We start from the raw sequence: 15,786 nt of genomic DNA on the forward strand, positions 1-15,786 counted from the left end.
GTACCTTGCATGCCAGTAAAGGCCTTGACCAACCTTTTGTTTGTCAACCAACCTTCGTGTTTGCTGGTGTATTTTAAATGCAAACCCAAAGTTTCCTTGACCTGATCTCAGGAGGATCCCTATAAATTTGGATTTATCTGTAAATTGTAATCTTTAAAGAGTCTTATTTTTTTGCATGTAAGTGGAAGGGGCATTTCTAAACACTGTGACCTTGGCTCCTTCCATTTATAAAGGGTCTGGTGAGTTCATGTGGCTTGACAAATACCAAGATACTGCCAGGGAGGATCTTCTGCAATGTGGTAGCTCAGCTGCTGCTCCCTGTCCTGGGGACCAGGAGCAAACTGGGTTTCGTGTCATCTGAAGTCCAGTTCTGGTTTTCAGAAGGCCACTAATGGCATGCCATAATTAAGCAGTGTTTCATTAGAGGGTAGATATCTGGCAAATCTTGATGTTTGTTTCTGGGTTGTATAAACTTGGCTTGCAAATCTGTATCATCTTTAAACACTTTCTCTGTCCAGAATGGTAGTTGTGAATTGCAGGACACTTCACAAAATTTAGCGCAGATCTTTCACTCTGCCTCTTGACATTTTAAAGACACGATGAAGATACAGTGTTTTAAAGGTTATTTAAAGGCAAAACCCACCACCTTAGTTCTTGCAAATAAGGCAAAAAAGAGGAAAGCTAGAGGAATCCTTTTAAAAAAGTAAAGCATGCATCTCATGAAGTACATTGAAATGTCTTCAATATTGGCAGACTGAAGAGACTATTCTTATTTCAAGTGTATAAATGGTGGATGGGGGACTAATCGGTGAAAAGATTTATTTATTTTAACGTTGTTCCTTTTTTTGGTTTAATTTTAATCAGTTTATTCTGCTTTCCTGAGGGTTGACCTAATAATGCTTTTATTAGTGACTAAGTAATTTTTCTTTCTCAGTTTTTGTTGTCTCTTGCTTTGGTGAAACATTCTGCTTTAAAGCTGGGGATCTTGAGCTGTAATTTAACATCTTTACTTAATCTCTGATAAATGAGGTCTGGGTCACAATCTTTAGAAGTGGTTTAATGCAGCTGATGTAACTGTATTGGTGCATGCTCTTGGTAAAATGAATCATTTGTAGGAGCAGTGGCTCGCATAAGCTGAGCATAACTGGAGCGCATTTGGTGGGGTTCCCTCCTGAAAAATACCCCATTGTAGCACGACTCTGGCTGGGGCTGACAAACCCCTTTTTAAATCCATGCAGTCTGTGCTAGGCCGTGCCTTTCTGTCAAGACAAAACACATCTTGCGTTTTATGAGCTTTACTCAAAAATGTTGGTGCCTGAGTGGCAATGGGGATTTTTCTTTTCCTTTTTAAAGGTTTTTCTTTATTCTGCAAATGTATGATCTAACTACTTTAAAAAAAGAGAAAAATCCCTGAAAGTGACATGTCAGTAAATTTTCCCCATCTCACCTGTGAAGGAAGTTCCTCCTGCCCTGTGCTGATGAATTGGAGGGAAATGCTTTTTTTCAGCTGATAAAAAGAAATAAAATTCCATGCCCTTCCCAAAGGAGGAATTCAACAATCGGACAAGTGGTGTGGGACCATGTGTTGGTTTGTAAAAGGATATAGTTTGTAAAGATGTTTCCTTTGATGCCTGTGATGAATATGGATGTGTTTCCGTTGGAGAGGGTTTTGATTAAATTATGCAATTAGAGCTGACCAGACAGATCTAAATATAGGAAGAGGTTTCAGTTATCCTGCCTTTGTGTGTATTAACACACCCACACAGATGTGTGTTTGTTATTGTTGTAAACAACACCTGTTTTCTAAAGACAGTTCAAAAAGTCAGGAAAGGGAATGGTCTTTGTGGAAAAAGGGAGTTATACAGGAGTTTTATGATGAAAGGGAAACACCACCCCACCCCCACCCCCCCGTTTTCCCCAGCTTTTTGACCTTTCAGAAAATGACTTCCAACTTAATTTAATAGCTAGACTAGTCATGGCATCGTTGTGGATATCCCGTGTTCACAAAGCCTTAGCCAGTGCTCCAAATTGGTCTGTAGGTTGTTCTTCACTTCTCAGGATTTGGCCTGTGTCATCTAACAATGCTGACTGAGCTCCTTGCCCGCTCCTGTACTCCGGAGTGCTCCTAGTGCCTGGTGGGATGACATGTGGAGTTTAAATGCCCCACAGCGCAAGTGAAGTGGATAAACCTGCCCCAAAGATGCACAATGAAATACCCACTGTGACGGCTCATATTTCATTCTGTCTCTTGACAACTCTCTGGATAATTTTTTCTCTTGAACGTGTTGTCTTAATTTGAAGATTTCTTTAAGAGGCCTTCAGCTTGGGGAGAGAGAGTGTGAAAAATGAAGTCGCCTCCTTCGTAGCATTTAGGAAGAAAGAAGATCTCATGAACACCATTCTGGCAAATTTTGTGGTTCACAGCACTGTATTCATCTTATAGGTTATTTTAGTGAAGTTCATAGTTTTGTAATCCCATCTGCGCCAGAGTTTTGACTGAATCATCAAATTACAGTTCCTTCCTGACTTCACTTAAAATATTAAGTTGTGGTTTTAGAGATATTCTTTGACAACGCATCCGATTCAGTCCCAACTGCTTGCTGACACCAGAAGGGATTTGTGTACACTTGGGTGTACGTTTTGATGTGTCCTACTTGTACTAGCCCCAGTGTGTACCAGGCTTATCCAGTTTCCTGACCAAACTTGGTATTAGTTTTTTCTGTAGTCTTGGCAAGTCAAATCGGCATGGTGAGGAGACCAGCAGACATTAAAGGAAGAGCTGGCAGAGACTTCGGAGAGTCTCAAGGGCATCTGAATGCAGGAATGAGTAAAATTCGACAATGCAAGCTAGAAATCTGCCATTGTTTCTCAACTCTGGTGAAAACTGCAGGATTTGAATGTGTTAGTGTTTTGTGTAAAAAGGGAGGAGCTGTGCTTTAATGAAGGTGTGGGTAAGGCTCTTGCAAGATGTGGTGTTCAAATTTGTTTTCAGGATTACAGTGTTTAATATGTCAAAACAGTTGCAAAGGCATTGGGAAGAAGTGTTCTTAATCAGAAAAAGGGCAAATTTAATTGTTGATGCATCTCTGTTTAAACTGGGGAAGCCACTTTGCTGTGTTCTGTTCTCACAATTATGTATTTGCTTACAAAGACTTTTATGCTGTTTCAGTTGGATTATAACGCAGGATTCAGTTTCTAATGTATATGGAAACTGGGTAGTTTCTCTGGAGAAGCGACCGTGAATTTACCGTAAGTCTTTCAAATCTAGTAACTTCAATTTGAGAAGGCAAAGTACAAATCCAGAAAACTTGTAAGAATTTGCTATTGTTTTACTCTTGTAATCATGATAATCGAGACTTCAAGGGCAAGGGTCAGTGCCTTGTCTGCCAGAAGCTGAGTGGGTAGGCGAGTGGAGGAAAAGCTGCGGTTCGTTGTAGAAACTGGCTGGACACTCTGTACTTGGTTTGAACTGTGGTGAACACTGGGAAGGAGCTGGCAGTTATTGATAGTATAAGGTCATTTCTTCATGCTCTGGAGTGACTGAGCAGTGGGGGGTTTGTTGTTTGGGTCACTGTTGCCCTCCTCTCCATTGGTAAAGCCTCATTTTGAGCGAGTGGTGAATCTGCTCTTTGGTGCTCAGGACACACTTGGAACTCATTTGATTTGGCTTATCAAATAAGTTAGAAGTTGTGCAAGTCCTTCCTCTAAAGGCAGATATTACTGCCCTGCTGAGAACAGCTAGATATTTCTTACAATAAACTGTACGGGCTGCTGTTAACAGTTAGCTGGGGTGCAGGCAGTGCCTGCTCTTTACGTGACACTCTTGCTCTCCTACTGCCTGCTGGACTAAAGGGTGCACGTAGGTATCTAAAAGGATTTTCTCTGTGGGCTGAACAGTGATATATGGGAGGTTTTCTTGGAAGGGCAACCCCTCAGCCAAATGGCGTGAGCAGTGGGCCTAGAGGAGGTTTCACAGACTGGGTGTTTGGGTTTGTCTCTTGGGATCCAAGGCAGAGGCTGCTTCATGGAACAGGCTGGAAATATCCTCCCTGTCCTTGCTGGGCCTAGGTAAGGGAGTCTAATGCAGTGTCAGGAAAAGACACCTACTCCTGTTAAGTATGTTGAAGTATTTTCAACACCAGTGTGCTCCTCTTTTCGCAAACGATATGATACATATCAGAACTTAATACAGGATTGCCTATTTAAGTGTTTTCTTGAATTCTTTCTACCATGCCCAGACACATAAAAGAGTTAATTGTTTTTTCTTCTTTCTCCTTGTTCTTTTCAGAAATAAAAGGGAAGCCAAGTCAGGTTCTGTATGAACCCTCTAATGAGTTCTACAGCACTCTGAAATGAAACTTGCTTTCTTTTTGCATGTGTATTGTAATGCCACTGAGGCTTCTACCAGGTTTCTGTGCATTTTTCCAAGATGAGCAAGATCTGATCTTCTACCATAAGAAGATGCAAAGAAAGAACTCTTTGATTAAAACCAGAGTAATTCAGCAGAAGATTCTGGACTTTTTGTTTTACAAGTCACATTGCTTGAAGAAAGAAATTGAAGCTTTTTGCTGCTTGCTGTGAGAAGAGGGAGCCAGAGGAAGTTAGTGCACAATCTGTTGTAACACATTCTAGCATTACAGCTGCTTAGACTGCACACTTTATAGTAATACATGGAAACAGTTCTTGCAGGAGTAAAGTGACAACTCCCTGGCTTCTGTGCCAAAATCCATTTTGTTTTTTGTTTTTTGTTTTTTTTTTTAAAAAAAAGGTTTAAATATTGTACTGAGTATGTGAGTTGCTGAAAAAATGTGTCTTTCAGAGAAGGAAAATTACCAAATATTTTTAAAGAAGCGAATTAAAATATCTCTGCTTGTTGTTTCTTTATATTGTCAATAAGTAATGGACGCTGGGAGAAGGTACGTTGAATAAAATAAATTGAATTTTTAAAATGTAGTCAAAGACTGGATGGTTTTCTCCATTAACAATTATGTAGATTCTCTTTACTGTGATTCCTGCCCATTTTTATGTCTAACTATACTGAGCATATATTAAAAATATTTAATAGGATCCTTTTTCCCTGCATCACTGAGCCTGTAATACAAATAATGAAATTAGTAGAATAGTTAGAGCTGCTTCTTGTTTGCCTGAAACTTGGGCTAGGAGTTGTTTCACTTCCCCCTCCCCCGGGAGAGGATCATCTAATTGTCCTAACCCTTTCTCCACCCACCAAAAACAGTCATTTATGCAAAGTGGGATAGTTTCCTATGGGATCTCCTGTGGGAATTTGAAAACAGTCTCATTGAATATTTTACTGTCTGCTTAGTGTTGCTGACAGAGTAACTATCTCTTCTTTGAGGGCTAGAAAAATAGAACTTCACTCTTAGGCATTTTGCCTAAATAATGTTTGTTTAAATACAAGGCTGGCTAAACAGCTATATATCCAATGCTCACTTTTTTAATAGGCTTCTCACAAGCTGCGTGCAGGTTAGTGTGTTAGTCCAGAGATTACACAAAAGACAGCAGCAGTGAAGGAAGGCAAATATAAATAGCAGCACTGGGATTTAAAAGAAGTTTCTTGATTCCAACTCATCCATTAGCAAACAGAACGCATAATGAAGAGTGCACGAGTTTTGCTGTGTAAAAAGTGACTGATAAGTGGGTAACAACTCAATATCCTTTAAACTGATTCCAGGCTGCCTTTTGGAGAGTGTCCTGTTGTTTGGCCTAGGTTTCTGTTTCACCCGTACCTGGTGGATAAACGTACCCTTCAAGGGCTGGTGGTCACTCAGCTATTGGAAATACTACCTCCTGCTTTCCCAGAAGGACATGTGTATTTGGGGAAGAAAGGTGCGGACTGTGTCATCTGCTGACTCATGGTTTAATCTTTATTTTGCACTTCCAGCTGATAAGACCACTTTGTGCGAAAGTAATACAGGAAATGATGCACTGCAAAAACCAAGAGTGGCAGAAAGGGAAACGGAATGTACTGGCAAGGGCTCAGCGCTGCGGATGCATTCTCTGCTTCTTGGAAGCGAAAAACTCCACCTACGCTGCCCTCTTTTTTGTTTGTTTTTTTAAGCTTAATACTGGTATTGGAGCTTAGTGTGAGTAGTATACAGCAGCCTGTGGGTTTTGTCCCCCTTTATCTTGTGGCTTGTTCAGGATTTGGAGTGTGCTTAGGCTTTGTTCGGGCAGGCAGGACTTCAGCAGGAGTCCCTGGGCTGGAGACTGGTGTTTGGCTAGGTCCTGCTCAGCTGCATTATTTCAGAGCATATCTACAAGTGCTGCACCTAAAGCTATTCCTCCTGCTCCCAGCGCATTTCTTGCTGCAGTTGTTGCTGCAGGGATGCCAGCTGTTAAGATAATACCTTTGATTGTAATGGTGAAATATGTTTTGGAGTGTATGGTTGTGGGAGTGGGACTTGTGTGCTGAAGGATCTGATCCAAAAACTTCAGAAAATCTGTTCCTGTGGTCTGACTGCTTGGGGCTGCATATGATGTTGTCTTAGACTTTGCAGAGCTTGTATACTAGCTCATGTTAGGGTTGTATTTTCAGGCACTGGTATAAACATACGGTCTTAGTAGAAGGGACTTTTTTCTTTTCCAAGCAAGTAGGTTGGCCACTTATTTTTAAAGTAGCTTGGTGGAAATGGGTCAGGCCTAGATAGAACCATGTCTACATTCATTATCAATGTTGAAAGAAGTTTGGATCGAGATTTAGACTTTGTACTTTTTTTTTTATTAGAATGTAACTCAGGTCTTTTGATTATTTTTTGTTTAATTTGAAGGAATGTGAAGTAGAAAGCGTGACTTGATTACTTGGTGATATACCAATGGAACTTGTAACTTTTGTGTGTGGAACTTGTATCTTTTGAAAGATACAGAAAAAAGATATTTAGAATACTGGTTGAGATACAGACTGTATAAGAGAATAACTCTGTTACAAACGTATTTGAAGCATATGTACTGGGGTTCTGGTTATACGGTTCTTAAATTAGCACAGCATTTTAATAAAGCACTTTACAGTGCGTGTAAGGATAGAGTACACCCGGGGTACAGTCAGTGACAGTAATGGAGTTTCAGTTCATTTAACAGTATAGCACATGCCCAGGTAACAAAATAAATTCTCAAATTTGCCCCAGGTTCATGCAAATCTTCCATTGCATTGACTTTATTTCAAATACAATTCTTAGCATAAAAGGAATGGGAAGTACAAAGTACAGGTAGACATGGTCTGTGTCTTAGTCCATAATCATTGTTCACATAAATATAGTTTATGCATTCAGACTAATAAAACTGAACCTTTGCAATTAGATAATTGTTTTAGTGACAAATTAATTGGAATCAAGTGGATGGTTTTCAGCTTAAAGTGCTTCAAGTATAGTGGTATGCTACAAAACCATTACAATGCATGATAGTCAAGAGGGTAAGTGTGGCATAACACTTAAAATTTTAAGATCTGCACTCTTTTCTTAGTATAGCTATGAAATTCTGTCTGACGTGGGTGTGCTGACACCTATTCTGTGTGTGTATACGTTGCTGGTTGGTTGGGGTTTTTTTGTGTCTTTTTGATGGCAGCAAAAACATTCATATCCTTTTCCCCTTCCCCCTTCCTCTGCAACCTGTTGGTATCCAGTCCAGGATACATTTCCTGTCTGTCTTCATGCTCTGTTTGAAAATCAGTGGTTTAGTGCTCTTTGTCTCATTTTCCCCTCCCTGCCAGTGCAGGGTCTCTCCTACTTCCCCTATAAAGCCTTTTGTCTGCTCCCAGCCCAGGCAAGTACGAAATTTACTGCTCACAGCAGGGGCTTCTTCATAGGTGGAGTTCCTCCCCCGCTCCACCCAGCGCTTCATCCCTGTTCCATGTCTCCAAACTCGAGGACCACTGTGCTGTCTAAAATCCTCTTATCAGGACTTCCTCCTTCTTCCCACTCCTTGATGTGTCCTTGATACATCAGGCAGGCATTGCAGCGGGAAGGGTCAGGATGTAATTGGTGAAGTAAGTTCATGGTATCTTTCCCTCACAGTCTGTTTATGAGCTATGAGGGCTTTTTGGTGGGGTGGGGAGATGGAGTTTTCATTCTTACGTAAGATGAGTGAGAGCAAGGATCTTTCTAGTTTCCTTTCTAATTTTTTCTGTTTGTTCCTCAAAGTAAGTTGGAAGTGAATCTGAACTGTTTTTGTTTCAGATCGTGGTATGCACAAGTCTAGTGCAGTGATTTTTTGAGCTGCATCACTGGCAGTTTGGTGAGGTCTGGGTAGCACAATGCTGTTGCAGCATATTGCTTCCAGCTGCTCTCTAAAATAAACTTTAAAAAAAGTGCTAGTGATCTTGCACTGGTTCCTTGGGATGTTTTGCTGGTTAAGGTTGCAACAGCTGATAGGCAGAGGGGAGCGTCCTTCACCCTTAACAGTGAAAGATGAAATTTGAAGGACTGTTTTAGGCTAGATTTAATGTGAACTACATTTCTCATGTAGGACCCTTGCCCTTTTGTGGAGTATATGTGTGGGAATACAGCCATATCTTCCTGTGTTTCGGCTTTTTCTATTGAGCTTCTCATGGAATGAACCGAGGGTGTGCTTGGGCATTGAGCACAAGTATTGTTTGAAGCTGGCAAATGCAGTTGCTGTCCCCCTTGTTGCGTGGCACAAAAATCACTGAGGCCACACAGCAAATTGGATGAGGGAACTGAGCTGATGGGGAATTGTCCCACCACCTACCTCTAGCCCTTGCCTTCTCCTACTGCTAAACCCCCACACCCCAACCTCTTTTGGTTTTGTTTATGCTGTGTCATTTTCCAGGGTGATCACCTCATTTATTCAGGGCTGTTTTGGGGAGAGGGATATACGGGGTTCAGCAGCAGGCTCTGCTGCTTAAAAGTCTTAATCATATATGCCTTAAGTCCAGTTCTGGAGGCTGTCAGCACTTTGTTGTTTTTTCTTGTTGGTTGTTTTTTGGTCACACCACTCCTGCAGGTTGGGGGAGGATGTTTTTAACTGCTGTATGTTAATTTAAAAAATAATTTTTTTTTTCTTCCCCCCCCCCCCCGATATTCTCCTGCAGGTTCTCAGCCGGAAGAGTTTAGAATAATGAGAAGGTCGTGTCTGTCAAGGGGGGATGTCAGCGCTGCCTTCCTGGGACTGGAGGACTGAAAAGAAAAAAGCATCAGAATTATTTGATACAGGCTGCTTTTGACTACTGACACAATCTGCTGTACCCTGGTGGTGGTGGAAGAACAGGACAGTCTCTCCTGCTCGGTTCTGTGGTATCACCGCAGTGGGGTCACCATGAATGTGACAAGTTTATTCTCCTTCACCAGTCCAGCAGTGAAGAGGCTGTTGGGATGGAAGCAGGGCGATGAAGAAGAAAAATGGGCAGAGAAAGCTGTTGATGCATTAGTGAAAAAACTGAAGAAGAAAAAAGGTGCTATGGAGGAGCTGGAAAAAGCCTTAAGCTGTCCTGGTCAGCCCAGCAACTGTGTCACAATTCCTCGTTCCTTGGACGGCAGGCTTCAGGTGTCACACCGGAAAGGGCTTCCGCATGTCATTTACTGTAGAGTGTGGCGCTGGCCGGACCTGCAGAGCCATCACGAACTGAAACCACTGGAATGCTGCGAGTTTCCCTTTGGTTCAAAACAGAAGGAGGTTTGCATCAATCCCTACCACTACAAGCGGGTAGAGAGTCCTGGTAGGTTCTTCCTTGTTTGTACCTTTACACCTTATCTGAACAATGCAAAGTATGGCAATTAATCATGTGACTCATCAGCTTAAATAAGCAATAGTGGTTGTTTGCAAATGTCAGATTCTTCCTCTGCTATTTATCTGGATGTAAGCATTAATTAGCAGTTCTCCCTTTCACATGGCAAATGCTTCACTTGTGTAAATGCTTTATCACTATGCAGAGGCATAGTCTTAGTATATGCCTCGAGCTGCTGGGCCTGGTATCACCTGGTTTTGTTAGTGACCACTATCCCTCAATTAATTTGGTTTTTACTGAATTGGGCAGATTAGTGAATCTGTACAAAACGTTGCAAGCTAACATAAAGGATTATTGTAGTCTGTGCATGAAAACCGTTCTGACATACTGTGGTAGTGGTATTCTTATTATTTCTGAATTATTATCTCCCTTGTATCATGTTTGTTTCTTCATCCCCCAGAAGATAATACTGTCTTTCGGGTCTGCCACAATTTTGGCCTTTTGAAAAGACTGTGATTTTAGACAGCAGACTATAATCCCCTCAATTTAAAGCTTTGATAGCAATGTTTGGTTGCATGTGAAGTTTTACTGTTGGCTGTTCTGTAAGCACGGTTTGCTTACCTGCTACCCACTTCCCCACTTCTTTTTTAAGGTGCAACCCATTCTCTCTGTCTCCTCTTCAAAGGCCAAACCTCTTTTTGATAAATCTGTGCTTAATTTTACTTATGCAAGTTTATTATCAGGGAATACTTCTAGGGACTAAGATGAAATGTACTTGGTCAGATCTACACTAGTCTCCAGCTGCTTGTGAGGTGGTACAGCGAGATCTGCAGAAATGCACTGCAGGCATGGGTGGACTTCCCTGGTTTAAATTTGGGAAGTTCAGTTGTGTTAGGCATTTCATAAACTGTGAAGGTGTCTCTGCAGAGTGGCATGGACACCTAAAGAACCAAGTGAAAATAAGATTGTTGCAAGATTGTTTTTCTATGGATGGAAATTGCAACACATGGTGCATATCTAGATGTTAAATATTTCCCTTTGGTGTGTTAGTATTAACTTGGAAATCATGTGAATGGCAGAGGAAATACCCATAATGTATGTAGTTATGCAGCAGAAGCTTGAACAAAGGAACTCTGCACTGGAAGAATAGTTCTTAAGAAAAAGAAAAAAATTAACATTTATTCGTTAATTTTAAACAATTCCTTCTTAAGCAGAAGCAGGATAGTAAAATAGTTATGTCCTTGTACTGCTAGCTGTCTGCACTAGTTGCTTGCATTCAGTATTCCGAAATACTGAAAATTCGGATTCCTGAAAGTTGTCTATTTCCATCAGATTGAGCAACAGCTGGGCTCATACTGTTTCTGTAATGTCAAATGGCATGTTCTAACTCATTTTGCTTTAATCTTGGAAACAATTACTGAGTTTGGACCATTTATACCATATTTAAAAATAGGTATTTGAAAATGTCATGTCACTTCAATGAGAACTGCAAGATAAAAATCGAATAAAACTTGCAAAAGGTGTCTAACTAAAGTGTACCTTTTTGCTGAGTGCTACAAAGTAGTTTAAGTGGTTGGAAGCCTGGGGTTTGGGTGTTAAGTCAACTTACGAATTCTGTATTTGAGAAACAGAGCAAAAAGTTATTACCTAAGCCTGAATTCTGGATTGCTCTTTAATTGTTTTTGGATGAGATAAAAATCTCTACGTTCATGTAGCTACAGAATTTTTGCTGGAAAAAGAATCCAAAACAGTAACTTGATTAAGTTGGAGATGGTGGAAATAAAATGCTTCCCTTTTTGTCCAGAGTGTACCCTTCTTCAGGGAAAACTAGATATTCTTGGACAGTTGCCTAATGGGCAACTGGGCAGTTTTCTTGTAAGCGTTAGGGCTGTAGTCAGTTTGGCAAAGCAGGCAGGAGTATTCAGTCTTTCACAAGCTCGATGTGCTGCTCTAACAACCTTAGATATTCTGGAGGTAGCTGCTGACCAGGAGGTAGCGTTCACTTCTGCTGAGGTGCTCTGTTAAATCAGGGTCTGGAGGTACAATGTTAGATGCAAGCTGAAATTACATCTTGAACTTGTAACAGCTTGCCAAAGTGTGAGAGTGGGGTTTGAAGCCCACTTTGCTTTTACTGAGGTGTCTGGCTGGGTATGTAAAGGAGGAGGGGTCTATATTTAGTCAGCCACAGATTTTTGACACACATTGTTTTGAGGAATACTGCATGGAGATGAGTGGTAGAACATGGCTTTTGGAAACAGGTGGTAGCTGAACTCCCGTTTGTCTTGGAGAGCTGTGCTTCATAACTTATGACTTCTTTTTTCCTGTCCTTCCTTGTTCTTGCTGTCCTCCAAGCATCATCTTTATCTTCATTTCCTGACAGTCACTCCCAAATTCTGCGAACCATTTTTTCCTATTTTTGCCAGGACATTAAAACACCATTATTGCTGCATAAGTGCTTACGCTTTGAGATTAATGGGTAGTGGGAATTCATGCATGAGTCACTGTTTCCAACAGTCTACGGACTCGAGCAGATATCCAGGTTTGTGTTTCCAAGGCATCACAGCCAGGAGGGTTAGAAATGTACTTTCTCTTGACAAAACAAAATTGGAAGCTCAGATTGTGTACGATGTAGTTTATGTGTGCAAGATACATCGTGAAATTCTGGCTCTGCTTGATAGCATGGTCTATATTTAACTGCTCTGTGCAGATCCAGTTTCTGGAGAGCTCAAGCATTCGGTTCATGCATGGGGTGGCGTCTGTACGTTCACTCTTCTGCTGGTTCTCCTCTGATTTGTTTCAGTGTTTGTAAGTTTTGAGGAACAGATTATGTATTTGAGGATTTACCACTAAAATCAGGTAATGCTCTTTGTTGGGAAGTTAATGCTGTGGATGCATCTTAGTTTTCATGGTGCCAGAGGGATGTGTGGATTTTCTACCCTGATACCTTGTTCCATCCTTGCTGTTTACCTTGAGAAGAGAAGCTTGGGAAACGTGAGAATTGGCAAGCTGTGGTGTGTCTGCCAGGTACAAAGCTACACCTGAATCCAAACGAGATTTTTCTGTTAGCCAGGCTAGACAAGAGCTGGTTGTAAACAATTGAGAGGAGGTGGAAAACTTATCAGCAGTGTCAAACAGGGAGCCTCCCAGGCGCACCTGAGTGCGGGCTGTGCTGCTGCCCCTGAGCAAGGAGGGCAATGTGGCATCGGACAGGCACATGGATGTAACGTGGTGGTACCATATTCGTGCCTAACCTGACCTAGAGGCTCTGCGCAGGCACCGGTGCCTATATGATCCTGCGGGGAGTCGATCAAGAAAACTGAACAGACAGAAAGCGGCTTTTTGGCACAGTTAGCTTGGCAAGCTCGGTGTCCTCAGCTTGCTTGCTGCGGAGTCAGGTGGGGGCAAGGCACCATGAGGGCACAGGGTGGAGGTGAGGAGGGGTGGCCTTCCTGTGACGACGGGATGCTCAGTCAGCCTGGTAACAGCCAGCTTCCCCCCAGGCGATGGAGACCTGATCAGTGGTGAGGTGTATAAACAGCTCCTGCTCGCTGTGTTGTGCCAGCACAGCTGTTTGCGTGGCCTTGTGCTGAACCAGATCTGCTGAACCAGATCGCAGTCACTTTTTCCCTTCCCTGCTGTGTTATCTTCCAGGCTGATCAGAGCAGCGCTGCGGCTCGTGGCGTGGCTGTGGGAACATCTGTACCAACACAGCCCTACAGATGACATATGGGAAGGAGTGGAGGTGGTGGGAAATGAGAGAAAGTAGAGGCTGTTTTGTTGCTGGGGTTGGGAATACAATCTTGTACTCAACCGCCAGGAAGAAATATCTCCTTAAAACGTGTTACAGTAGCTCACTGCTGCTGTTTTGTACATCTGTTGTGTGCAGAATTATTTCTGGTGCAGGGTAGTTAGTGGCTGTCAAATTTCTCCCTTGGCAAGGCAAAGCAAAGCTTTTAATTAAGGAGGGCAGGGTCTGAACTTGATGCCTTTTAAAAACTGGCATGCTCAGCTGAATTGGTGTGCTCACTTGGCTGAATCTGCTTCTTCTCCTCAGTTTTATTTTTTGGTTTAGAGATACCTGGAAATCAGGCTCATACCTGACTTGAGACTATCCTTAAGTATGATCAAGACTTGAGAAATAATTAGATGTAGAGCATATGTAGAGGCTCTGAGGAAAAAGTCACATACAACCTCTCAGGTTTTGCTGGAGAATGTGTGAAATGACATTTTGAAGTCCTTCCAGAGATACTGCTTTCCCTTCTTTTATTCCTTTGGTTTCTGTGAAGCTACAGCCTCTGTTGCTTGCCTCTGTCCTCAGTTATGTCAGGGGGCTCAGGTGAATGATGTTCTCCAGAATTTAGGGGGGAAAAAAATTTTTTTTTCTTATTTATTTAAGCCTGGATCCCATTTGCTCTAACAGCAAAACAAAAGGAATGGGATAGAGAGCAGGGAGGATAAAGAGGTGCTTAAATTGATGCTGCTATTAAAAAAAAAAAAAAAAAATCACACCTCTAATGTGGCTTTAGGGAAGGAGCTTCAGTTCTGTTGCCTTAGCTAAAGGAAAGGAAGGAAGATGAAGAAACTGAGTATTTAATTTTCTCATAGTACTAGTGAACACTAGCTTTCAGTTCCATCTGATGCAGAATTGTGTTAGTTTGCCTCTGCTAAGCGTCCTTGCTCATCAGCTTGCTAGGTTAAAGAGGATTGAGCTTCTAATATGTTACAAAGAAGGCAAAAGAGGAATTAACTTCTCTTTTATGCTTCATGTGTGGAAATGGTGGTTGAAAGTGCAGTGTTTATGTAAATGGCCACCCCTTGCCCTTCAACTGAATGCCATCTCTTGAGAGTGTCCAGAATCTGATGATACCTCCTCAGGGATCAGGCTCAGGAGAAACCTACTGTTCATTGATCTCAGTGAGCTTTTAAACCTACCTTGGGAAATGCAGTCGTGAACTTTTCGATATTTGTTTCTGGAGGTGCTTACTGATGCTCTGCTTTGCTTGAAGCGTGCAATGCCAGGAGGTACTAAAACTGGTCAGTCCAGAATCAGACAATCCATCCACTGAAATATTCTAGTTGTGTGGATCAGCCCATTAGCACAGCCACTTGGAAACAGAAAATAACTACACTGGTTCAGGTTTTTTGCAGTTACCAATAAAGCATACATAAAAAAGGCTGGATGATTTTCCTCTATGAAGCTTCTCTTCTTTGGAGAGCTGGCTGCAGTCTGCTCTACATCAAGGGGCTTTATGAAGCTGATGGTGCCAATCTTCCACCCAAATCAGGGGATGAGCAGCAGTTGCTTTTTTGTGATGCAGACAAGTATACTGTTAGAATGGTTGAATTTTCAATTCTACCTAAAGACTGTGATGTTCCTTCCCATTGTAACCATGAATTCAAAGTGGATGTCTGCTTCAGCAAGCTTGTTTTTGGCAAGAAACATTTTACCTAAAAGTATAGCTGCTTTTTGCCACAAGTACAGGCGAGGTCCCCAGGCTCTGAGGAGAGCACTAGGTGTGTCATGCTGTTTTTGCTCCTGGCGTGGACTCCTTACCTATGACTTTAACATGATTGTTTTCATATTTGTCTTTGATCTCTTCTGCTGTTTGGTCTAAGTGAGTCTCCATAAGGCTGCACACCTACTGCAGGCATCAGGGATGCAGAAAGAAGGTTGAAATGGTGGAAGTCCTGGATAAGGCAGGTTTAGACTCTCACAGTCCTGAAGTAAATGCTTCTTGAATGCTCCCCTGTACAGCGCTGCAACTCTGGTCCTCAGTGAAAGAAAAATATGTCATGTTTAAAGGAGCTTTTGAATGCCGTTTGCAATCACACAGATGATTGGTTGTGTATATTGGTCTGGTCATACTTGTGAGCTCTCTCTTTCTAGGTACTTTACAGAAAAATTAAATGGGTCAGTCATCCCCATCTCATCCCCCTGTACTCAACTGGCCTAGGATCACTACATATAAAATTAATATTCCCAAAGTGTTTCTAGACAGGGTAGATTGAGAAGAGGGTCTTTAAAAACCTGTCACAGCATACTCCCCCTGCACTTCAAACCTGACACAGCCTGTTGCAGCAGGTCCCCT

General features: G+C 41.9%; 1 protein-coding gene across 3 annotated transcripts in view; it reads left to right on the plus strand.

The window, feature by feature from the left end:
* The window catches only part of SMAD1 (SMAD family member 1), a 48,443-nt gene that overhangs the window by 13,013 nt on the left and 19,644 nt on the right, over positions 1 to 15,786 (plus strand). For 2 of the 3 annotated variants that reach the window (XM_074867404.1, XM_074867406.1), the window contains exon 2: positions 9,065 to 9,688. In XM_074867404.1, the coding sequence (XP_074723505.1) occupies positions 9,289 to 9,688 (400 nt within the window). In that variant the 5' untranslated portion in view covers positions 9,065 to 9,288. Of the gene's footprint in view, positions 1 to 7,302; positions 7,427 to 9,064; positions 9,689 to 15,786 lie in introns of those variants that run through there. The other variant, XM_074867405.1, reaches the window with a different exon arrangement.

This window comes from Strix uralensis, chromosome 4 (assembly GCF_047716275.1).
Source record: "Strix uralensis isolate ZFMK-TIS-50842 chromosome 4, bStrUra1, whole genome shotgun sequence".
Classification (NCBI taxonomy): domain Eukaryota; kingdom Metazoa; phylum Chordata; class Aves; order Strigiformes; family Strigidae; genus Strix; species Strix uralensis.